At 41.1% G+C, this 23,632-nt stretch overlaps 2 protein-coding genes across 4 annotated transcripts; both read right to left on the bottom strand.

The window, feature by feature from the left end:
- Positions 1-481: 481 nt before the first annotated feature.
- rps15 (ribosomal protein S15) lies at positions 482-3,415 on the bottom strand. The gene is made up of 4 exons (XM_023843617.2): positions 3,276-3,415; positions 2,475-2,560; positions 1,796-2,030; positions 482-638 (listed from the first exon to the last, which is right to left on the bottom strand). Exons 1-4 carry the CDS (start codon positions 3,276-3,278, stop codon positions 525-527), a joined length of 438 nt encoding a protein of 145 aa, XP_023699385.1. The 5' UTR covers positions 3,279-3,415; the 3' UTR covers positions 482-524.
- A 2,728-nt stretch (positions 3,416-6,143) lies between these two features.
- Positions 6,144-23,063, bottom strand: dazap1 (DAZ associated protein 1). Of its 3 annotated transcripts, none has more exons than XM_072699468.1 (13): positions 22,870-23,063; positions 20,604-20,644; positions 19,332-19,498; positions 19,136-19,201; positions 18,038-18,145; positions 17,837-17,885; positions 14,805-14,887; positions 11,478-11,631; positions 10,993-11,022; positions 9,998-10,150; positions 9,520-9,663; positions 8,055-8,144; positions 6,144-7,009 (listed from the first exon to the last, which is right to left on the bottom strand). In XM_072699468.1, exons 1-13 carry the CDS (start codon positions 22,899-22,901, stop codon positions 6,837-6,839), a joined length of 1,290 nt encoding a protein of 429 aa, XP_072555569.1. In that variant the 5' UTR covers positions 22,902-23,063; the 3' UTR covers positions 6,144-6,836. The 3 variants fall into 3 exon arrangements, with proteins under 3 accessions (XP_072555569.1, XP_023699456.1, XP_023699459.1); XM_023843688.2 differs by having other exon boundaries at positions 9,520-9,687; positions 22,870-23,062; XM_023843691.2 differs by lacking the exon at positions 8,055-8,144 and having other exon boundaries at positions 9,520-9,687; positions 22,870-23,062.
- Positions 23,064-23,632: the final 569 nt, after the last annotated feature.

Below are 23,632 nucleotides of genomic sequence, written 5' to 3'. Positions count from 1 at the left end.
CATTTTTAAAATTCAGGGTGAGATTTAGGTCTGCACAAGCCTAATTCTGCTGGACTTCAGTATTTACTGTGGTACTAACTGGGATGACTGGTTCAGTGTGATAAGGGTTCAATTCTTACCTCCACAGCCTTTGTAGAGTTTGCATATTACGCAAAGGTGCCATTTTTATAATACCAGAACCAGTATTTGGAAAGAGGGCTTTTATGTACCATCTTAAGTTAATGAAATTTCAAAAGCATCTGAAACTGGGGGAAAAAACTGAAAAGTGGTCCTGTAATAAATGATCTGGGATTTTTGTAGATTCAAAAACATTACGTAAAATTGAAGAATATGTAAATGGTAAACAGATAATATGCTTGCTACAATTCTGGAGTGACAAGCTAAAAAGCAATTTCAACACTCTGCTCATCAATCCTAAACATTTAGTCAATTTTATTGTTCCTGTGTTAATGAAAAGAAATGGACAAAAAAATGCCAGACACCAATTGGATGTCCACTTTATTTACAGCCGTAAATTGTGACAATTACTTCAGAGGAATGAAGCGAGAGGAGTGAGTGGCTCCAATGCCAGGCCGGCCGTGCTTCACGGGCTTGTACGTGATGGAAAACTCCCCAAGGTAGTGGCCAATCATCTCCGGCTGCAAACAGATACACGTCAATCAGTACCCACCACAATTCATTCCATCACCAACCAGTTTTAAGATACTAAAAATAAGCATTTCCTAATAAACCTTTTTACAGTGAACAGCAGCTTATAGGCAAATACAATCTAGTTCAATAGTATTTGCATGGTAATGTGGTCATTTTATCAGTGTTACACTCATGTAAGTACACTCACTTGTGTAAGAAACATTAACATACAAGATACTTATTTGATCCACAGGAGAAATTCACAGGACTTACTAACCAATGTTACCAAAGAAAAAAGATCCATTAAGATGCACTGATTTACCAGAGGTTTCCAGCTATACTGTGATTTTGCCATCCTTACTTTTGCAAACATTTGAGACAGACTGGAAGCTCTAAGGCAGGGTGTCAAACTGCAGTTCTGGGGGCCCGAAGCCCTGTGTACCTTAGTTCTTTCCCTGTTCCACCACAAATGATTCAGCTCAAGAGCTGTGTGGTAATTAGCACAAGGAGTTGAATCAGGTGTGTTAAATGAGGGGAAACCCAAAAATGTGCAGGGCTCCAGCCCCCCAGAACTGGAGTCTGACACCTGTGTTCTATGGTATCTCCCCTGAAAGTCTTAAAAATTATACTTCAAGGGAATCATGTCCTGCCTGAATGGAGCCACAAACAAACACATTGGCAAGTTTCATGGACAGAGTGCAGCAACCCAGCAAAGCTATCCGGTGCTTTTTCCAATGGAGCGACATACATTCTAGCTTTGTAGTTAAACTGCAGTATGCATTCCACCAAGTGGTACTTGGGAGTGCCCAAGTGGCACGTAAAAGACCATGGCCGTTTGTTACTTATTGTGATGCCTGTTACTGTGATTTTTTCTCACCCATGCGGTGTCTGGCTGCTTCGGTGTGGTATTACTTCACATGTGCTTTTTGTTCATAAGTGTTCCCAATACTACACTAGTGAAAATAATTTCACACATCTACATTTGTGTGCCTACATAAATGGAGAGCCACCATACCACTTATACAACTTCTAAGTTAATGTCATACAACACACATGTATTAACTGTGGGCCTCCCTAATTACAGCCTGACATTCATCTTCACTTACAGTAAAGGTACTGGAGCAATTTGCAGGCACCCAGTCTGCTACACGGTTAAACGCCTCACCTTAATTTCCACCTGGTTGAAGGTCTTGCCGTTGTACACGCCGACCATGGAGCCCACCATCTCGGGCAGGATGACCATGTCTCTCAGGTGAGTCTTCACCACCTCGGGCTTCTCCATGGGAGGGGCCTCCTTCTTGGCCTTACGCAGCCTCTTCAGCAGGGACTGCTGCTTGCGCCGCAGGCCGCGGTTCAGCCTCCGCCGCTGACGGGCACAGTACAGCTGCATTAGCTGCTCACTGGGGAAGGTACACAGTTCACACACATCCATAAACGGGCAGCAGATACTTCTGCTTTTGTGAAAAGCAATTCAATAAACACAGAACAATTTTCAACCTCTTAAAACAAATGGACAGTCAACATGATAATATGACAATGTTACGTTCATATGTGCTCTTTTCAAGGAATTGGAATTTGTCAATTCCAATAAACACTGATTCTAGCAAGTCCCTTCTTTAAAGGTCCTAAATACAGAGATAATATTGACCTAGTTTTGCCAATTGGTTTCCTGTTTAAGATAATTATGGCAATGCCTTGAACTGACAGCATCCCTTACATTTCCATTGGCTAGTTCAGCACGCAAACGACCACTGACACCGTACACATCAGCAAGCAAATGCAAAAATCATAATGATGCACCAGTAAAACATATGGATGCGCTAACAGACAAAGTAGTCACTTACTAGGACATGTCCAACAGCTGGTCCAAGTCGACACCTCTGTAGGTGAATTTCCTAAAGGTGCGCTTCTTCTTCTGTTCAACATCCGCCTGAAACGTTAACAAATAATTTAAAATGATGTTAAACAGCTTTTCAAAATCACTGGAGCTGGTAAACAGCGGGCCAAGAGCCCGATGAAACGACGAACGAGTCATCAGCCCTATCTGCACTTTTTCCGCACGACGTGAATCGGGCCGGTGTGGATGCCATTAGCTTGTATACAACTGCTAACCATACGGTCATCCAAACGTACCAGGTCAGTTTGCGCAACGAAACAGGAAATACTTATTGCATTTGTACGCGTACAATGAAAATCTGTAGCTTCCATAATTATTCGTAAACTATTACCATCATTAATAATTCCGGAGAGACAAATGGAACATTTACTCTTCCCACCGATAATCATAATACCTAAGGCACTAGCCACCATTTATGTCTTTCTATGCACATTAATGTTGACGTGTACTGAAAAGCCACATTTCCAAAACAGAGTCATTTCCATTCAGATTTTTAAAACATTATACGTTAGATTCATATCTAGCGATATATAAAATTTGCTAACCAGTTGGCAAACGTGATATTTGCAACCCTTAATTTAACTGCAAATCAATTAAATAATTATAGCAAACAAAAATATGCCTTTAACTAATATTCTTAAACTTTAACATTCATGTATTATGCTTAAACTGACGAAATGTAGGCCAAATTGGCACGATGGCAAGGGATTATAACTGCTTGCACTCGGCTAAAAAACATCGCACTCACCATCTTGCTAGGCTCTTGTCGGAAAAGGCAGATCTCGTTTTCACCCTCGGTAATATCGCGGGATTATTACGTAGAGGGAGCGTTTGAAGATTTACTTCCGGGTTCCACATATGGCAGTAACGAATGTGTATGCCCATCTTCTGTATAAAAGAAAATAATTATTTTTATGCTGACGAACATATGCCGAACGATGAATTCAACGGATAATTGGAGGCTCACGAAAAAAATGTTTGAAAAATAATGTTATCACCCGCTATAAAAGCACATTGTAAAATTAGTTGTCAAGATTCGGTTCAGGATACATTGGATTGCCTGGTTCTGAGGACAGGATTTCTTGCTTAGCCAGATAGCTTGTCCAATTTAAGGTAGTCTGTGAAAAATGTAAGTGAATGAGATGAAGTCCATTTAAACTAAGGTACCTTAAATCCAACAAGTTATCCGGCTAAGCAAGAAATCCTGACAGACCCCTGGTCATGGTTATTTTGGTTATTTTCATGTTTAAATTAATTTTATTATGTTGGTCCAGTCCTACCCAGCAGGGGCAGCCGCAGGAGTTTTAAGATGAGAAAATGAACATGGGAAATAAGATTGAGAGATGAGTTAAACTAACAAATATACTAAATATTAAATTGTACTCTTTAAATTTACATTTACATTTGTGAAAAAGCTCGACAAAGACTTATGTCCAGAGTCCACTTGTGAGGGAATTTGGACTGCGCAGGTTACTGGAACAAAGAAGCCAAAACAACACAGTATAACTGGTGTATCCGCGGGGAACATTTACTCACACATAATGAAGATTTATTTTACAAGTATTGGTTTAATAAATGTACTTCTAGCGTCAAGTCTTTTCAACTGCACAGCATCGCCTGACTTTCAATAATAAACATGAAACGATATTTTGGAATGAAGGAATGATATTACTGGTCTCCCAATAATTCCCCATAAAACACAAGGTAAAGACCAGATGTTAAATTTATTTTTCAAATATACACAGTAGGTGGCAGTATGCATCTTCATGGTAAATTCACCGACAAATCCAGTTAAAAGACCATGTATCCATCTTTTTCACTTACCTACGGAGCATGCGAAGTTCCGAAAATTGTATTTTTTTATCTTGTGTGAACTATGTGTTCAGTATTGGTAATAGCCACGAAATTAGGCTGTAACGATATATTGGTTCAACGTTAAGACTTAAAGCCAAATCTGGCGTTTCCAGATTTCTGTACGGGTGAATATTTATCTTTGAGTGCTGCATTGTTCACATTCACTTACAGTCAGGTGCCCTGAGTGTCCATTCATAGCACAAAGGGTGTAATAGGTGTTATAATAGGTATAAAACATAAGACAGACATTTAGTGAAGTGTGCCTCGAACAGTAGAGTGTGGGGGACAATGTGCACCCCTTCGATTTTCAGATTATGCATTTGCATATATAATTATTACTAATTACACTCTGTACATTCAGTGTGCATCGGAATACGTAAATGAGCTAAAAACACTAAAACTATATAAGACACATCAAGTACATTGTACTTTAAAGAGTTCATTATGGTGTAGCGCACAACATTAACTGTTCATTTAATGTACAAAGGTAATAATAATAAAAATATATATCTTCAAGGGCAGGGTTGGTCACAATTGCTTTAAAGTTTGACTAATTTCTTGTGCGCACAAGATATTATGCACTCCATGATAGCAGTAATTTTGGAGTCTGTCCCCAGAAGCACGGGAGGGAACACAGGGGCAGTCTGGACAGCATGTCAGTCCATCACGGCGCACAAATATTTTTTCATGAAATAATTTGTGCGGTGCTTTGGTTGCTCAGCAGGTAGCGTTGTTGCTTCACGCCTGCAGGGTCCAAACTGGCCCATTTCTATTTGTGGAATTTGCATGGTCTCCCAGCATTCATTTGGGTATTGCTTGTATACTTTTTCTTCTGTTTATAGTTTAAAGACAAAGTGACCATACATTTCTTTACAATGGCCTAGTATACCCTGTCCTGATCATCCCAGAATAGGTTCTGAATAGCACTGGCAGGAAAAATCATATCACAGCATATATAATCTCATTATCAGACGAGATGTCATAAGTACACCATACACTATATGGATCCTGCAGATTGGTTCCTGCAAATAACTCCCACCCCATTTCAGGGAAAAGTGATAGAAATGTATGATCTTTTTTTCCATTAATACAAAATGACTGTTACTGCATCACACCTCCATGGTTGCAGGGTCTGAATGTCATCGCTCCTCTGTGTGGAGTTTGTATGTCTTCTGCTTCATTTGCCTCTCCAAAAAAATAGAAAATTTAAATGACTTTCGCCCTCAGTATCAAACTCTTCAGCACCATCGACTGTGTGTGCGTGTCACCATGCGACATTTGGCATCCCACCCAGGGGGTACCCCAGCCTTGAATTCTCCACAGTTGAGTATGTAGACATTTTGGTTCTCCTGACAAAATGTCACCCCAAGGCCACCGTCCCACTTACATTATATGATTTTATTATTTTACATATTCAAGGGCCCCCTATGCAGTGCTGGGCCCCTGAATCTATCAGGGTGTCCAAGTTCCTGACGCATTCACCACGATCCGCTTCAGAAAAAGCAGTTTGGAAGAGGTACGAAAGGACAAAACTCTTTGGCCAGAAATCTAAATGTGTAACATAGTCTGCAGCCTCAAATTCATTAAATCTCCAGGCTTCTTTCTGTCTTCTTATTATACTGCATTGTGTGGTCTGTATGTCCATGGCTCCATTATGCAAGGTCTTTAAACACTCTGACTTGATAAGACAAAAACATCATTATCACAGCTAAACATTAAAAAACGCAGACGAAGATGGCAAGATATTCAAGACAAAGTGTCGTATATTTTAAAACTTTTTTTATTTTAAAAAGGGGGTTCCTTTTAATATCTATTTGTAAAAGTGACAAATGCACTTAAACAGCCACCTGAGGAAAGTCTACATCTTTAAATAAATAAAAAAAAAAAAACAAAGCATACATTTCATAGTACAAAATTCTCTTAAAAAATTGCACAGTTCATTTATAATATATATTTATATTTATATTTTCTTGACTAGGTCTGGATGTAAATAAATTCACAAATGAAAAAAAAAAAGCTTAAGTTATTCTCCTCTTTTCTTTCTATACTTAAAGCTGAAAAGAGCCGTGATACCCTGTTGTCGTCCTTATATCTGGTACATCCTTTCTGTGCTGAAGTTTGACCAGACAGTCAAAAATCCATTGCAAAAGAGTTCGGTCTTCCACGAACATTTTGGAAAAGACCAACAAATATTTTCTTTTTTTGTCATTTTTAAAACTATGTTCATTTAACATCAATTTGTGATTTAAAAAAAAAAAAAAAGGAAACACCCTGAACTTAAGTGTCTTTGCCAGTGTGAGCATTCAGAAAAACACGCCGAAATCCAGTTTTATCTGTGTGAGCATTCAGAGAAACACCTAAATCCAGTTTTATCTGTGAACAGAACGCACATAGTCACCTTACATATAGTATATTTCCCTGACGTGTATACCTTGTATTGCGGCACTATGTGCGCTCAGCGTCGATAAGGATGGAAGCCCTGAACGTTGTGATTCTGCCCTCGGCCGAAGCTGCTGGCCGTGGTCGGGGGACCCGCTGAGGGTTGTGCTGAAGGTGCCCCGTATGAGGCTGTCGGCTGGCTGGGGTCAGTGAAGCTCTGTCCAAACCCACTCAGGTCCTGGCTGTAGCCTGAGATGAAAAGCAGATTGGCAATTAAGGACTGCGTCTTACAATCGCCATTTAAAACAACTAGCATGAAACAGACAAGGGAATCATTCTCAAAGTCCATTCCACACTGAGGAATGATCACTCCGTAGAATTTGCTATGTGCCATGTTGCAAAAATTCTGTTTTTGCATAAACCCATAAAAGTGGCTTAGCAAACTCTCTTATTTTAATATTTCTGACTAAGTAGCAGCTGGTGGAACCTGGACTTTCTTGCGATACATCGTGCAAAACCAGATTCTTATTTTTTTCCATCATTCAACAGCAATACACGTATTTTGTACGGGCTTAAAACTTTGATTGGCTTAGAAAGGCTACCACGGTTTCATGATCGTAACATTAGAATTTGGCGATAGAACGTCTGCAGCAGATTGAGCTGAGAAACAGCCAACAGATTGCCACTCCTTGAGCTTCAATGAGATCTGGAGCACGTAGAGCAGGTGGATAATGGATGTCCTACACACTGAATGACTACCAAAAAAGGAAAAAAAAAACACACAAATAATAAACTTCTAAAAATCAACATGCAACAAAAGGTGAGGGAAATGTGCACATTAATGAAAATTAGATCATCCTTTTAAATGCAAAGCGATGCAGAGAGGACGCAGACAGGCCCGAGGAAGCTAATATTCACTGTACAAGACGGTCAAGTGACTACTTCACAGAAGAGTGACCTCCTTCGGATATCTTTAAAAAATTCTCAACAGGCATGAAAGATTGCTTGCACCAAAAAAGAGTGAAACATAAACCTATCGTTCGCTCTGTAGCACTTCTTAACACCTTGTGATAGACTCATTTTTTTTTAGGAACTTGAAAATAAGCTTTTTCAAAAGACAGATAGCTGTATGTGTATGTATATAAATACTGTATCACATATGCATATTTATATATACACACACATACATACACAAAACAGAGACTCGAGAAGGAAAAAAAAACACTGAGGCCTTATGAAACTATCAATAGTAAATATCTACTTTTGTGGTTGTGAAAGCGATACTCACACCTACCTGCACTATATCCCTGCTCATCCTGACCATAACTGTGAGAAGGACGCGTTGGTCCGTAGGCAGAGGGGTCCTGAGGATAGTGACCCAGGCCTATCAGGGAAACGAGGAGACCAGGTTGGCTAAACCCAGAGATTTAACTTTTAAACATGATGGGAGAGGGTCCTACTGAAAAGCCAGATTAGCACAGCACTTCACTCACTGCACACCCTCAGCTGCGTTAACCTTTACTCTGCCTGACAGCACGAGGCCGCGTCCCTCGTCGCTAACACTCAGTAACGGTGACCATGACGACACATGGGAGCGGAGTCCCGCCTCGGTCGTCTGAGCTCACAGACGTTCTTATGCATTTCTATTCAGGCAGCCAAGCCTAACAATGAAGAGCAGGATGAAGGTGAAGCGGAAGCATGACACACTAAACGAGATGTGGCCTTCGTTTTCCGTAGGTGAGATGCGGGAGGCGGAGTAAAGAATGGCAACCTTAGGCCACTGTGAGAAAGGCAACCTTAGGCCACCGTGAGAATGGCAACCTTAGGCCACCGTGAGAAAGGCAGCCCTCCTTCTGCAGCATGTCGGGGGAAAAAAAGTCTTGCTGATTTTCCTCAAATCGACCGATCTGCGCTCCTCCGCTGTACAGAAAGAGCTGTGATGTGCGACTGCTCTGTGATTCACGGGGCTGGCAAACTGCTGCTCAGTCAACCTCAAGTGCACAGTTCAAGGTCTAATTGTATGAGAGCGCAGGAAACACAGGGAATGAACAGCAAATTTACAGAATGGACAACCCAATACAGCAAGCAGCACCATGCCAGGGGCGTTTAAATACGATCATAGGAGGCAGCTTAAGAAAATTTATTTATCTACAACATTAATCCAGTTATTAATAAATCCATCATTTATTAATACTAATCTTTGCTGGTTGTGGTTATTTATTTTATTTAATTTTATTTTAATATTTACTTATTTGGACAACGGCAGACGCATCCGACCACTTTATAACGGTGAGAATTTAGCAAACTGCCCCATAATTGAAGACAAATTTTCTTAAGCTTCCTTTCCAGTCCAGTTTCAGTAAACTACAGACAGAGCTATTTTAAGTCTCTCCCTCTCCTCCAAAACAGCATTGCAAGGAAGGATGATCTAATTATAACTACCGCTTGTTACCATTAGTTACCTGTCCACATAATCACCCAAAAGCAGATACCTGGAAAAGTTCTGAATGAAACTGGACAGTACTGGATCTAGGGTAACTTCTCTAGTCTGTCCAGCACATTCCCACCCCCTTCAGAGCTCAAACACACACAGAGCTTGAGCTACGTCTGCAGCTTGCACTGGGTCATTACAAAGTTCTACATCTGAGGGTGGATGAGCAGATCGGGCCGAATCACGCTCGGCTTCCAGGAGCGGCTGGGTCACGCCCTGCGGGTGCTACAGAGGACGGAGGGCAGCACTGCGCCATGCGGGCACCTACCATACTGACTGTACGGGAAGTCAGGCTGGCCCGCTGGGGCTTTGCTCAGGTCCTGAGTTGGGGTGCTGGTGGGGGCAAACCCCAGAGGGCCAGCCACTGGGGTGGTCGGGGGGGGCGGGACTCCTTGTGGGGCAAACTGGTCACCTTGAGGAACACCAAAACTGTACCCTTCAGCAAAACCAGACAAATGTAAGTAGTTACAATGAAATTTGATTCAAGAGATGGCATTTATAATGTGGCCGACGTGTCAATAGCCCTGGCATCTTTGCAGTCCACAGTAAATTAAATGAGAAGATGCTGATTTTATTTAATATCAAATGTGATACATCCTTAAAGTACAGAACACATGGAATGGCAGCAGCAATATTTCAGTTCATACATATAATCGCTACGGCATCATTTTGCAATAATTTCTGATGTCACGTATCTGAGGGCAGACCCAAAGCAGCAGGTAGGTTTGTAAAACACTTCGACTAACCAAACTGAGGTGGGGTCCCGTACCCCTGCTGGGGGTATCCCTGCGGCGCCCCAAAGCCCCCCGCGGGCGTCGCCGTCACCAGGAATGCGTTGAATGGGGAGGGAGGCTGTGCAGGGGCCCCTCGGCCGGTGGAGAGTTGCGGGGCATAGCCCCCTGCCGTACAGAGCACAGGAGACAGGCAGCATTCGAGCAGGGCTGTCATACGTTTAAGCATTAAGCTTTACACACATTATTCTGTACGTGGTTTAATATAAAACAAACAAGCACATAAAACACAGCAGTACATGCAGCCAAAGCCTCCTGCATGTAGCAGGACCCTGGACAATGTCAGCGCGTTTAACAACAAAGGACGTGGCACATCTGTTAAGCGCTCTCTTCATAGTTCTCCAGTCTCCATTACGGCCAGTCAGACCCTTTACTGCATAATTGATTTAAACATTGTCCTCTTTCACGGGGAGACCCTAAAATGTCATCATTTTGTGTTTTCCTAAACAAACTACTGGACAATGAAATGAGAGCAACACCACTGGCCATTTACTGCATTTCATAGCAGCAAACCGACTGGTAAACTGGAAAGGATAAGGGACAGTATCTATATAGGCGACAAACCCGAAAAAAGTTACTTTACAATATGAGCAGGGATCCGCTGCTGCTGAGATCCAGAGTATGAGCAGATATGCCACACCCTCATAATACTTTAATATACTTTAATACAGTAAGAGAAGGGAAACCAAAGTGCCCAAAAACATTCCAAAATGGGACTTTGAAAAATAGAGCACTGTGTTCATGAGCGGTTCATGATTTTCCTGGAATGAATTAGAATTTATCAGAAATTATTTGCTACTCATTTTGGGTGGAATCCCTCTTTCCATATTGAATGTGATGTGTAAATGCACAGAACTGAGTAAATGTCAAACGATATTTACTACAGAATCATATAGCACACGAGACCACATCTTATTGATTACATCCACGGGAAGCTGCATGACACATACCAATCGGCTGGCCCGTGGAGACCCAAACTCCTTAAAAAAAAAAAGAAAAATACAATGAACTAAATCAGCAAAGTGGATTAACCATACATCTATCATGATTTTTTTTTTTATTTTTTAACATCACTGATTTATTAAAGCTAAATGAAAACTGCATTTCATTAGCGCCGCATTCAGTACAGTGTGCGCGCAGTGTGATCTGTACCTAGAGTGTGTGCGCAGTGTTATCTGTACCTGCAGTCTGTGAGCAGTGTGATCTGTACCTGCGGTGTGCTATGTACCTGCAGTGTGTGCGCAGTGTCGTCTGTACCTGCAGTGCATACGCAGTGTGATCTGTACCTGCAGTCTGCGAGCAGTGTGATCTGTACCTGCAGTGTGCTATGTACCTGCAGTGTGATCTGTACCTGCAGTGTGCTCTGTACCTGCATGCTGCACTCGGTATGCCCTTAACTGCTTTTAATGTGTTAAACAAATTGAGCTGTGCTCACCCTGAGGCCCATAACTCTGCTGCCAGCCCTGGGTCGGCTGGGCTGCCCAGCCATTGGCTGTGGTTAGGATACCCCTGGGCCCCCATTGGCCAGCTCCAGGCTGTCCAAGACCAGGGACTTTGCTGTCACGGGGTTCAGCCTTCTTCACCTCAACCTGGGTGACAGGACAGCGAGGGAGCAATTGGCAAGGCAAGCCTTTAAAAAACAGTAACTTTCCCCAGCCAGATCACATTAAGAGTAACAGCACTCAAAAATACTTCTAATAACTTTAAGCAACTAAAAAGAGCATTAAATTTTGAATCTATTTGGGCCTGTATATCTAACGTACAATGGCAAATATAATTACATACGTTTTAGATAAAGGCTGCTTTTAATGTTTCTCAGGTACTTAATTAAAAATCAACTAATTTCAGATCTTTCGATTCTGCTTGCTAAAGACTAATTTACATTCTTTGCCATTTTAAAAGCAGTTTACTTTCCTTTTGGATTCCCAAATACAGTTGTACCTGAGAAACACAGAACTCCCAGTTTTTTTTCTGTTTGAACCTTGGCCCTTTTAATTCTGATAAAAGCATCTAATGGAAGAATAAGACTTACCTTTCCCAGGCTAACGCTTAAAGAATCTCTTTTGTATAACTTTAGAGTAAAATTTCAGCAGCAAACGAATGTTGTACAAAAGCCTTATAGAACTATTTACAAGAACGATATACACATGCATAGAATACAAATGGACATTTTAAGTTAAACTGGAATCTTCATACTGTGTCAAAAACATGGAAAATACTCATTTGCAAAAAATAAACTCTACAAAGACTTAAGAATATTTAGCCTTTTTGTGAAGCATCTGAATCTAGTTCACAGATATAGTTCCTGACCTTCAGCTGTTCTGAGTTTTGAGGTTTTTTTTTAATAAATCATCTGAAGTTCCCTGATACAGAAATACCAAGTTAACCAGGACAGAGAAGGGGGGAAAAAATCAGACAGAAATAGACGATCCTCCAAAGAGGATGAGTTATTGGGGTCACCTTCAGCATGAGGGAAAACGACTCAGAATTTTATTTTTTGCCTTAAAGTAGGTAAAACATGGTGACCCCCTTTGCCTCTCCCCTTCCCTCCGCTGACCTACTTAGCAACACATGCTTAGGCACGTGGCCAAAAGCCCAGAGACCAACTACCTGGGCCCCTCCCTAAGGCATCGCGGCAACCCAATGATGGATTCCAGGACTTAAAAAGCCCCCCACTCACCTACCCAATTCCAAAGCAGGGGTACAGATTGATGTGCTCTAGTTTCTAATTTTATACCTTTAAAAAACACTCCCCTTAAGTCCTAGCTCAAGGTAATGTCAAATCAAGAACAATGGCTTAGGTAGAGTCCCGATTCCTCCTGGAAAACAGGGCACAGCCAAGGAGACTGTGGGGAGCGGGGGAAGGAACATACCAGGGTTTAGGGGAGCAGGGGAAGGAACATACCAGGGTTTAGGGGAGCGGGGGAAGGAACATACCAGGTTTTTTGGGGAGCGGGGGAAGGAACATACCAGGTTTTTGGGGAGCAGGGGACGGAACATACCAGGTTTTTGGGGAGCGGGGAAAGGAACATACCAGGTTTTAGAGGAGCGGGGGAAGGAACATACCAGGGTTTTGGGGAGCAGGGGAAGGAACATACCAGGTTTTTGGGGAGCGGGGGAAGGAACATACCAGGTTTTTGGAGAGCGGGGGAAGGAACATACTAGGTTTTAGGGGAGCGGGGGAAGGAACATACCAGGTTTTTGGAGAGCGGGGGAAGGAACATACTAGGTTTTAGGGGAGCGGGGGACGGAACATACCAGGGTTTTGGAGAGCGGGGGAAGGAACATACCAGGTTTTAGAGGAGCAGGGGAAGGAACATACCAGGGTTTTGGGGAGCGGGGGAAGGAACATACCAGGGGTTTTGGGGAGCGAGGGAACGAACATATCAGGTTTTTGAGGAGGGGGAAAGAAACATATCATGTTTTTGAGGAGCGTGGAAAGGAACATATCAGGTTTTTGGGAAGCGGGGGAAGGAACATACCAGGTTTTAGGTGCATAATTTCGCTCCTCCTATTCTGCCATGTTTTAAGCCACTGTCAATCATTTCATCAATTGAATTAAAAGTGATACATGGTCTTAAGTGTAAATACTCTTTTTGCAGAACTGTAGATTTGTAATTTGATGATACAGCGAAACACCTGACTGAACCCAAAGAGACGTACCAGTCAGAGAAGATTTGCAGATATAAATGAATACTTTGTATAGATTTATGTAAATAGAAAACTGAAGAGATACTCGTTTAACTTCTATTGAGAAAGTAGCCTGACATACTATGCACAATGGATTATTAATTCTGTAACAAACCCTGAGCATGCATGCGAAAGAAGGCAAGCGGAGAATCATTAATCATTAATAACATCATATGTTACAGTTCATTACAGCTTAGGGATGAGGGGGCATTCATAAAATCTGCTCCTGGCATTAAAGCACAATAATGCCAATCTTTGAGTTCAGATTCACCTCTATGCACAGTTCATAATTCAAATAAAAACTGGTTAATACACTGATTTAATTTATGAAAGCTAAGTGGTCGACACAGTATGAAGATTACCCAACTTAAGGTCACTTAATTGAGGTAAAAAAAATTACTTTTTATCCATTTAACTTCTTAAAACAAATCTTTTGTAGAACTCAAACAATAAGTGACCTGGCAAAAAAATTAATATATGAAAAAAAGCAAAAATCAAAACAGTAAACCAGTCCTTTAGGATGGCAGTTTTGTATAACCCATTTCCTGTTCGATAGACAGTGAAACAAACCTCACTGATTTCATGTTTTACTTATACGAATCAAAGACAAAATATAATTTAGAATCCTAAAGGAGTGGTTCAATTAAGCCAAGCCTTGGGCGACTATAGAAGTTGTAAATGCAATATTTCAAAGGGGAAACCAGACAGACTGGAAAACCCAAAATTCTTCTCAATATATGTTATATTGATCATTTAAGTTTTATCTTCTACTGAATATTCCCTCCCTTGTGTTTGACAAACTATTTCACGTCTACTTTTATTAGAAGATTTTGTTATAGCAAAATGAGGATTGGTAGAAAAAGGTGATAGTAGAGTAGAAGCTGATGCAGAAGATCAGCATGGGATGGTCAGGAGTCCCATTGAAAGAAGCCTGATGCCTTATAAAGTCTCCAAGGTCACTGGTTGCCCCTAGAAATAGAAACGTCTGCAGAGGTGAGAACCGTCTCCAACTTTCCCCATCGCCCAAGCCTCAGTTTGGTCTGAAGGGTAAAATAAAACTACAACTACACACTTTTTTGCCCATGATGTCGTGAAAATGCATGTTGACAGCCTGGTCCACTGATTGTTCGGCCTCGAAAGTAATAAATCCAAAACCTAGCCAACGACCAAGAGTAAATCAAGGTAGCAAGGCGTTGTGACAAAACAAGATGAAGAACAGTATCGGAGGGGGCAGCCCAAGGGGTTCATCAAGGCCTGGAGGCACCTGGGGGTCAGATAATGTTGCAGACCTGCAGCACAACACAATCTGATAGGCCAGGACTGAAGGAGAACACAATCTTATAGGCCAGGACTGAAGGAGAACACAATCTGATAGGCCAGGACTGAAGGACAACACTGGCACACATACGTTCCACCTTGTACATACAGAGCCTAGTTACCTATTGGGAACAAGGGCACTTCCTTGTTTGTTAAGAGGTGATGTAAGTTAGTACATTATTGCAAAAGCAACAGCTCGATATATGGCAGGATCAATAATGCTGAAAACCAAGGCAGAATTCAAAGAACTGGCTGATTAAGTGCATTTAAAGCACAGAAACAGCCAGAGATTTGCTCTGAGAGCAGACAAGACACACATAAACATTAGAGGGAGTATTTCCATGACTGTCCATGTGGCCGCAGCCAGTCCCACCTTGATTTTCCCCTTGGTGTATTTGATTGCTTTACAGAAAACGCTGACAGCAGCCATTCTTAATGAACAACAAAAATGTGAACAGAACTTTTTTCTAATGCTCAGAGCTGTCTCCAAGCTTTCCCAATGACTTTCTTCTTTTGGGCAAGCCAAGACAAGCTTAAAATGAAATTAAATACATTTTTATAAAGACACACAGATATAGGCCTTTTTAAGATTGAATTTCAATTTGTACAGCCACAGGTGTTTGCAAAATCAACATCATGAGGGGTGTAACCATAGTTCTGTCTATAAAAGCAAGAGAACTTATAAGAAAAATCAAAACGCAGACGATGGCAACGTGAGAACACGGGGGTCCTCAAGGGCTAAATAAAAACTCACATCAAGCTTTAGAAATAAATATTAATACCATGTAAAGTGTCTGAACTCTTCACATTAGTAAAGCAGCTTCTAAAGCATTTCCTTAATACATTGCTTTTGCAAAGAACTGTCATGCAGCACCTACTCCACAGGGGACCTGCAGCTGACTGATGTAAAGTCGATTAAAGAATGTTAAATATAGCTCAATGGGAAGGACACCATGCCAGGTTCATGGCGATCTTCTGGGGGCCCTTAAGGATCATTCTTCAGGAGCCAGGGGACAAAAGATTGTCTACATGGTGGGAAATTTCACATTAGATTAGATTTTTTTTTCTCCTTGTTCATTTTAAATCACTTCCATAGGAATAACCCTAAAATGCCACTTTTTCCTTCATAGCTTTCTGGAGGACGAGTAAAACCGACCATCCAGGTCACAGCCAACATGAAACCCACTTTACAAGTTCGAGGACGTACAGCAGCTCAGAAACAACTGAACCAGTTTCTTTCTGGTACAAGACCAGCAAAAGTAGGTTGTGACAACATCTTCACTTGGGGAGCTAACCTGATTTAAATTAAATGCTCTCTAGGAAGCAAGGGAATTATGTGAAATCACTAATATCGGGAAAAGCAAGCTCCATCTGCCTGGTCCAAAAAAAGGTCTTCCTAAAAATATTTGCCCTCTGCACTTAAAATGTGCAGCTATATTTAGAGAAAGAAAACCTTTGGAATATGTATAAACTGGTAAAATTTAAATTGATACGTTTAAATTATAGCTTGAAACTATTAAAAGAGCTAATTAACTGCCTTGTGTTGGCAACAGAAGGTCAGAAAACGTATCATTTCAGTGTGAGAGAACTGTGTTTGCACCCCAAATGAGAAGCTAACTGGGCCATTGCATGTCCGAATTACAACTGGCCTATACCTCTGTGGTACAACGTGGTACAAAGAACCTAGAGGAGAAGAGACAAATCTTAAAAGACACCGTTAATCACATTCAAACAATTCACAGGGAGAGAGGACAGAAAAAGAAAGAAAGACAAGGGGCTTACTTACAGAAGCACTTAATCATTTAAATATGGGAAAACACTTAAAATATCAGGTATTGCAAAGTCTTAATTAAAATAAAACTTAATGTGAAAAAATGAGCTTTCATTATGAGAAAATTAACAATAGAAATCAAAGAGAGCACATGGATTCTAACACTGCATTACAAAGAGTCAGATGACAAACTATTTTCCTGCCCAAAGAGTTTGTAGCAAATTAAACAACAAGAAAGAAGCGCTCCGTTGTCAAGGGGAACTGCAGCTACACAACGCCATTCTGCAGGAAAGGCCCCAAGAACAATCCCGGTTAACCTTTCATCCAAAATGTATATCAGGGAATCTCAATTTACCGCTTTCTGTCGTTTTGCAACAAAATGGCATTAAATACGACACAAATTCCCAGTTAAATTTGGAGTCAATATCCTGTATGCTACTCTGTGTTGGACAGCCTTGCTACATTGATTGTACTAAGAATCCTTTTACAATCAATTCAACATCTGTTAATGTAAAGGAATGCGTTTAAATTATATATGCCAATTAATTCAAGCAAGTGTTTTAAAATACTAATTAGAGTCAGCATAACAATATAGCTCAATCTTGCTAACAGGCAATACAGTTCAAATTAAATTGAAAATAATGAAGGACAATTTTAGAAGCCATTACTTTATTCCTTAAGCATCGGGGACACTACGAGCACCTGGAAGCGACTCATGCAACACAGCGACCAGATACAGACGATGGAATGCATATGCGATCCTGCTGGTGACACGCCTTACCATGTGAATTCCTCCGTGAAGGAGGAGGGGACTGCACAGTGGTAAGGGCCAGCAGCATCCCAGAGCGATCAAAGTGAGCGAACTGTGAGCATGTCGCATCCCAAGAGAGCACACGCGGACACCGGGCACACAGACAGAGGATGGGCGTCGGATACGCGGCTCCTCTTTGGGTCAGAATAGTTTGTCATGAGATTGCAGAGGGAGGTTATGGGAGAAAAAGTGGATCAGCTTTTACCTCGAGGCCTTTGTTTCTCCGCGTCATAGATCATTACTACTTCTGTAACCTAAAAACCAGACAAAAAAAAAAAAAAAAGAGGGTAAGAATGATATAGATTGGCAGGTGGGATGCATTATAAGCTGGGCATAAGCACTCCTTTGACGCAATCATTTTAACATTTGCGCTGCGCTACCTTTAAGTCAAATGTTAGCGACTCACCACTCCAAATCTACTGAAATAGTCCCTGAGTTCAGGTTCACCACAGTTGTGAGGAATTCCACCCACAAAGATCTTCTTAGATTTATTGCTATCAGCTTTGCTACCTTTCTGCAAAAAAAAACAAAAAACACAAACACACGCCAATAAATAAAATACATTGTCAAAATCCCGAGTTTTTTCAATTTTATTTTTAAGTGCAGCTCTAAGGTGTCCTGGGCGAATGCAAACATGTGACCACGACCAGAAATCGCATTTATGTTTCCTACAGAGCTTCGTAAAACTGCAACTTTTAAGTACTATGCAATTCCACACAAAATTATCCCCAGACAGTGATTTGTAAATACTGTAGTGACATTTAAAAAAACTTAATGATTTAAGGATGGCTGTTCAATTAAACTGACAACTGATGCTTAAAACTACTTAATAATTGGGTTGAAGCATTTAAGTAAAATTATCTGTAAAATGTTTTAACAGTCTACCTAAAGTGATTGTCCTCAGGAATTTAATACAAATATATATATAAAAATGATTGGCTTTGAAGCAGAATGGGCAGCACTTGACCCTGGTTCCCAAGTGCTCACGTCACCAAACAAACTTCAAAAATCAAACTTTTACCTTGCATGTGTAGTTAATCATTCCACAGATTCAGCTAGTCACACAATTCAACAAAACAACCAACCTGCCACTTACATTAGTTACGGAGTTAATCATCAGTTCCTCCAGACACTACTGCATCTATCATATTTAAGATTTAATAACATTTTTATACATTTTTTGAAGATCTTATAAAATCCTCATTAACGACTTTTTTGGAAAAAGGAATGAATTTCCTTTAAAAAAAATTATCATTAAATTAAGAGGGGGGTCATATCAACTTATCTAGCCGATACTAATTTTATTACGTCCAATTCTACCCCTGAGAAGCACACAAATAAAAAGCACATCCGAGTTAAATCACAATGACGGCATTATAGTTCATATTTCTACGCATGGACAGGATCATTCCAGCTTGCACTTTTCAGTAAGACCAGCACAAGGATGGGTGGAGAACATCTGATGACTTCCAAAGGAAACAGGCAGCCCTAAAGCCCAGCTTACCCAGCCGTCCTTTGAGCGGGTCTTTTCGGGTTGCATTCCTCGGGGGGTGCATGGCTTTGGGTCGATCTGACGGCAAGACAGCAGCATCTTTAGCAGCCAGGTGATGACAGTCACAATACTGCTCACTTTAACAGACTACATGACAGTTTGCTTCCTCCAGGTCTGATGGATGTGCCTGTCCAGGCCCCATACTCACGTTTCTACCATCCAGGTTATGAGGCTTCGTCTCCAGCACTGTCCGAACGCAGTTTGGGTCCTTAAACTTGACAAACCCAAAACCCCGTGACTGATTTGTAGTTTTGTCTTTCATTATGACACAGTCAACTACTTCCCCATACTGAGAGAAATAGTTCCGTAATGTCTCTGGTAGGAAAAAAGACATATGGGTTAGTGGATGATGATGCATTGCCAGGCGTGACAAAAAGCCTGACATCTAGAGTGTGCGCTTAGATTTTGAAAACAATTTATTGCAAACATACAGTGTTCTATTAGATTTGTTTTTCAACCACTTTGTTTATGGTGCAAGATCCCATGAACACAACTGATCTACAGATCTTTTCAGTTTCTTAGAGGAATTCCAGCCCGTTTCTCTAGGGGACATTGTGTACAAACTTATTATCGGATCACTTAGTAAATGCTGTTCTAGTTTGGCCTGTGTAATATAAGTCCCATTGCATGACTCAGGGTGTTCCACATATTTCAATGAAGCAGCATTAAGAATCTGAACAGCTTTCATTCATTTCAAATAGAAGCTATAACCTGTGGTTCGGAAAGTGTAAAAAATCTGTCATCCCGAAGAAATTTTCCTGATAAAGCACAGCTTAATATGCCAAACGTGTTTAAGAAAATTTAAGATTTGTTTATTCTTCCTGTTTTTTTGATGCAGGATGACATCTGCAGAGATTATAAAAACTACTGACCGATGAACAGTAAAATCCATAGTAAGACGTTAACTCAAACCTCAATAGCGCGGTAGCAACAATATAAACATGCAGGAAGACAAGGACAACAGATTTAAGAAGGTAACTGGTTACCAAAACAAGGAAACATAAAGTCAATGTGTGGAGTGATCGCTGTAAAACAAAGATGCATCTGTACCTTCTTAAAAACCCTAATTTTGCCAAATTGTAAGATGAGCAAAGGGTGCTGAGCAAAGAACATGTGCAAAGGCAAACAGGAGTAAAAACTGTCAAATGTGTAAAATAAAAAAACCATGACCTACCACGGCAGGTGGAGAAAAGTGCAACAAAAGCTGAAAAGATTTTTTGGGAAGTTTCATTTGCAGCTAATGCAGATCTCTATGCTAATAGTTATCTTCTTGCTAGGCATAGATTGTTCCAGATGAGCCCAGCATATGTTGTTCATTTGACTCCCAAAGACCCACTGATAGTAAAAGTTGGACATTTGATGATTTGAGGTTACATTCTTTTTTTTAAGTGACAAATCGAAACGTATATGGTGAACTTACCCTGTGTGGTACTCCAGTCCAATCCACCCACAAAGAGCTTCCTAAAAAAGAGAAATAATCAGCACATAGTGAAGCATTTTCACCTTGCTGACATGTTCCATAGTAAGAAGACCTTACTATATTTCATATGACATTTAGGAGCGGGTAAGGACATACCTGAAAAATGACAACATTAAGTTGAGGTGGGGGGGTCATAGCAATTTATCTAGCCGATACCTCTTGGACTAACGTTAAGGTAATTTTATTATGTCCGATTCTACCCCTGAGAAGAACACAATTAAAAAGCACAACCCACCTAAATCAAAATGACTGCATGACAATTTATATTTCTATACAAAAAATGTAATTTTACATTACAGTGATGTGTCTGAACACTTGAGCCACTGGTATGCAATGTATCCTCAGTTTCTTGCAATGAAATTATCAATTTGGTAGATACATGCACAGTGTGTCCTTCAGTGAGAGTGTTACATTAAATTATATTATGATGCTACTGCATTCTTCTGCAGTAAATTTGTCCTGTCGAACAGCTGAAAGTCACCAAATTCTTTGCAACATTTACATAATTCTAGTTTTCGATTATATGCTTTACCAATGTCATACCTAGAATCGGTGAATATCAAAAGCCTAGGGGCCGGGTTTATGATTAGTTTCCAATCCTGGTCTTGGGAACAAACTTGTGCTGCTTTTCTGCCATTAAAACCTTGATTTAATTTTTTTCTTTAGTACTAGTCTGGCATTCCTGGTACCCCAAGACACTAGTGGTTTACTGTTTTTTATAAGCTGATCTCCAGCATGTATCTGTAGGTCGAAAAATGAATATACTGCTACTACAACCTAAACAGTTAAAACTGAAAGTAAACCGAAGCGGCTTTACAGCTAAAGACAAAAACCATGCACTGATCTATATATTTAACCACTAAATTTTGGTTTTAATTCCCCGACAGGAAAAGATCTAAAAGCATTAAAAACATGTATGCTGAGCAAAAAGTGTTTACCTGCTCAATAATATCCTCGCACAAAGACATCCCGTCTTTGGCTCAACAGAAGTCCTATTAAGACATTTTGCCACGTGTCCAGTATTAACTAATTACGTATGCAAAGTGTATAAAACAATGAAAAGTATTTCATTGTTTGGCTCGTGTAAATGTTTATTTTCTCCACACCCCCCCTCCCTCCCTCCCGAGGTGGATTTTAAGTGCTCGATTTATCGCTCGCCGGCCGCCTGTCGATACTCTCCACAGCTAACGTCAGCGCCGCCAGCATCAGCCTGCTCATCTTAGATAGCTCGGTTAAAAAACACAGTTTAAGAAAAAGAAAGTCCGCTATTCCAATTAAGCTATGTGGCTTTGGGATTAATAACTAATCAGTTGGACGTGGACGTTGCGAAAGGCTGCCGAGCTGCAGTCGCGTGAAGCGCTGTCACCTGAAATATCTGGCAGCTAAAAGCGAACATCCGTCGACATTACCGTGACTACGGTCCCGCCAACAAACTTAAACTAGTTTGACTTATTACCCTTTAGCGAAAAGCCGGCGGTTGGCCACAGTAATGTCAACCATCACCGGGATGGGGGCATTTTCTCGGAGGTTTGGCGGACTAAAGACTCAAGGTTGACTGGAGTCGAAACGAAACAAACACCGCCAAGTCAAACCATGAATGCGGGGAACAATGACAGGGGTGACAACAGCGACAAAAAGTCGAAGGCAAGCCGGCACGTCTGCTCAGCCCCCGGGGATGATGTTATAGCTCCTTGCATTTGATCTTCTGCAGGGGAACATTAGCACTTCGGCGGCGCTAGCTGCACTGTTTAACGCCCGAGAGTGCCTAAGTTACCGCGACGGGCTTCACATCGCTACTTTGACATTGGGGGATACATAGAAAAAAAGAAAACAAGTTCTGTATGAAAAGAAATATCAAAACCGAAAACGAAAACTTTCCATTGGGCTTCATGTGGTAGACAACCTTTAGACAGCAGACCTGACAGAATCGGTCGTTTTCGGTGGTGTTTTTTAACCTTCCTCGCCACCTACAGGATCCCTCGTCCCAGGAAACTGTGAGGTCCCTGCGCAGGCCGGCTGCTAGTTAGTTAGCAGAGAGCTAACAGCATCAGTATTAGATGAGCTGTCAAAGCACCCATGCATACGGCTATAAAGGCAGCTACACACACAACCGCAAACGTGCACCTTCACAATATGCCTGCTTCACCTACACGCCTTCACAAGCACGATTAAAGCCCACACTCCCAAGTGCGCTCCTTCACCTTACCCGATCTCATCTCCGGCTAAATTGTTGTTCATTTCTGCTTGGCGGTGCAACTGAAAGTGACACGACCACCGGTCCGCTCTAGCGAAGTGTTAACTCTCTCTAACTACACCGGGAAGGTCACTCCGCTCCAGGTTCAAACTGAATCTGCGCAACAGCGACGCGATTGCCACGGGGTCCCCTCTGCAGGGGGCAGAAGTTAGATATATAAATAAATTATGCGAACGTGCCGGAGGTGCTTCATGGGAATTGTAGTTTCACTCACAGCTGAATAAGTCGCTACTTTCGTTTGTTGGATTTGTGCATCGTTTTATTTTACTTTTTGATCCCCCTCGTTCGTTTTACTCGAAGTGTTAGCATTTTAAGGGACAGCAGCGCCTATTTCTCGCTTACTATGTGAACTCCACTACGGGGTGGCAGTGTGTTTAATATCGAATCTAAAATACATTCTACTGGCATTGGTCAGGTACAATCTGTCTTCAAACCATGTAAACAATTTCGGCATTATAATGAAAAAACAAGAAGTATGGTTGGAGATTTGTTAAACCACACATTTAACCACCATATTGTTATTTGGAAATCGACATTTCAATGGCCGTTTCTTGCATATCGTATGTTACACTCCTATTTGACATTGCCCCAGACAACTGTTCTCAAAAAACATTTTAGAGAGTTTCATCTGTCACATGTGTTTCGCTTAATACATAGGCCATTTAATGGGTACGTATACAATATGAGAGAAGTAAGTATTCGATTCGTAGAAAGG

This window comes from Paramormyrops kingsleyae, chromosome 15 (assembly GCF_048594095.1).
Source record: "Paramormyrops kingsleyae isolate MSU_618 chromosome 15, PKINGS_0.4, whole genome shotgun sequence".
Lineage (NCBI taxonomy): Eukaryota > Metazoa > Chordata > Actinopteri > Osteoglossiformes > Mormyridae > Paramormyrops > Paramormyrops kingsleyae.
Note: the sequence above shows the minus strand (reverse complement) of the source record. Positions and strands in the feature narration are given on the sequence as shown.

What these genes read in the sequence shown, in the direction of transcription:
- rps15 (XM_023843617.2), bottom strand. An exon ending in CAGCTGTTGGACATGTCCTA is followed by an intron (nt 2,031 to 2,474) that starts GTAAGTGACTAC and finishes TACCTTCCCCAG; the next exon opens with TGAGCAGCTAATGCAGCTGT. An exon ending in TCAACCAGGTGGAAATTAAG is followed by an intron (nt 639 to 1,795) that starts GTGAGGCGTTTA and finishes ATCTGTTTGCAG; the next exon opens with CCGGAGATGATTGGCCACTA.
- dazap1 (XM_023843688.2), bottom strand. Translation starts at nt 22,901, where the DNA reads ATGAACAACAATTTAGCCGGAGATGAGATCGG. An exon ending in GGAGAAACAAAGGCCTCGAG is followed by an intron (nt 14,888 to 17,836) that starts GTAAAAGCTGAT and finishes GTCGTTGGCTAG; the next exon opens with GTTTTGGATTTATTACTTTC. An exon ending in TGAGCAGGGATATAGTGCAG is followed by an intron (nt 7,010 to 8,054) that starts GTAGGTGTGAGT and finishes TTTTCATCTCAG; the next exon opens with GCTACAGCCAGGACCTGAGT.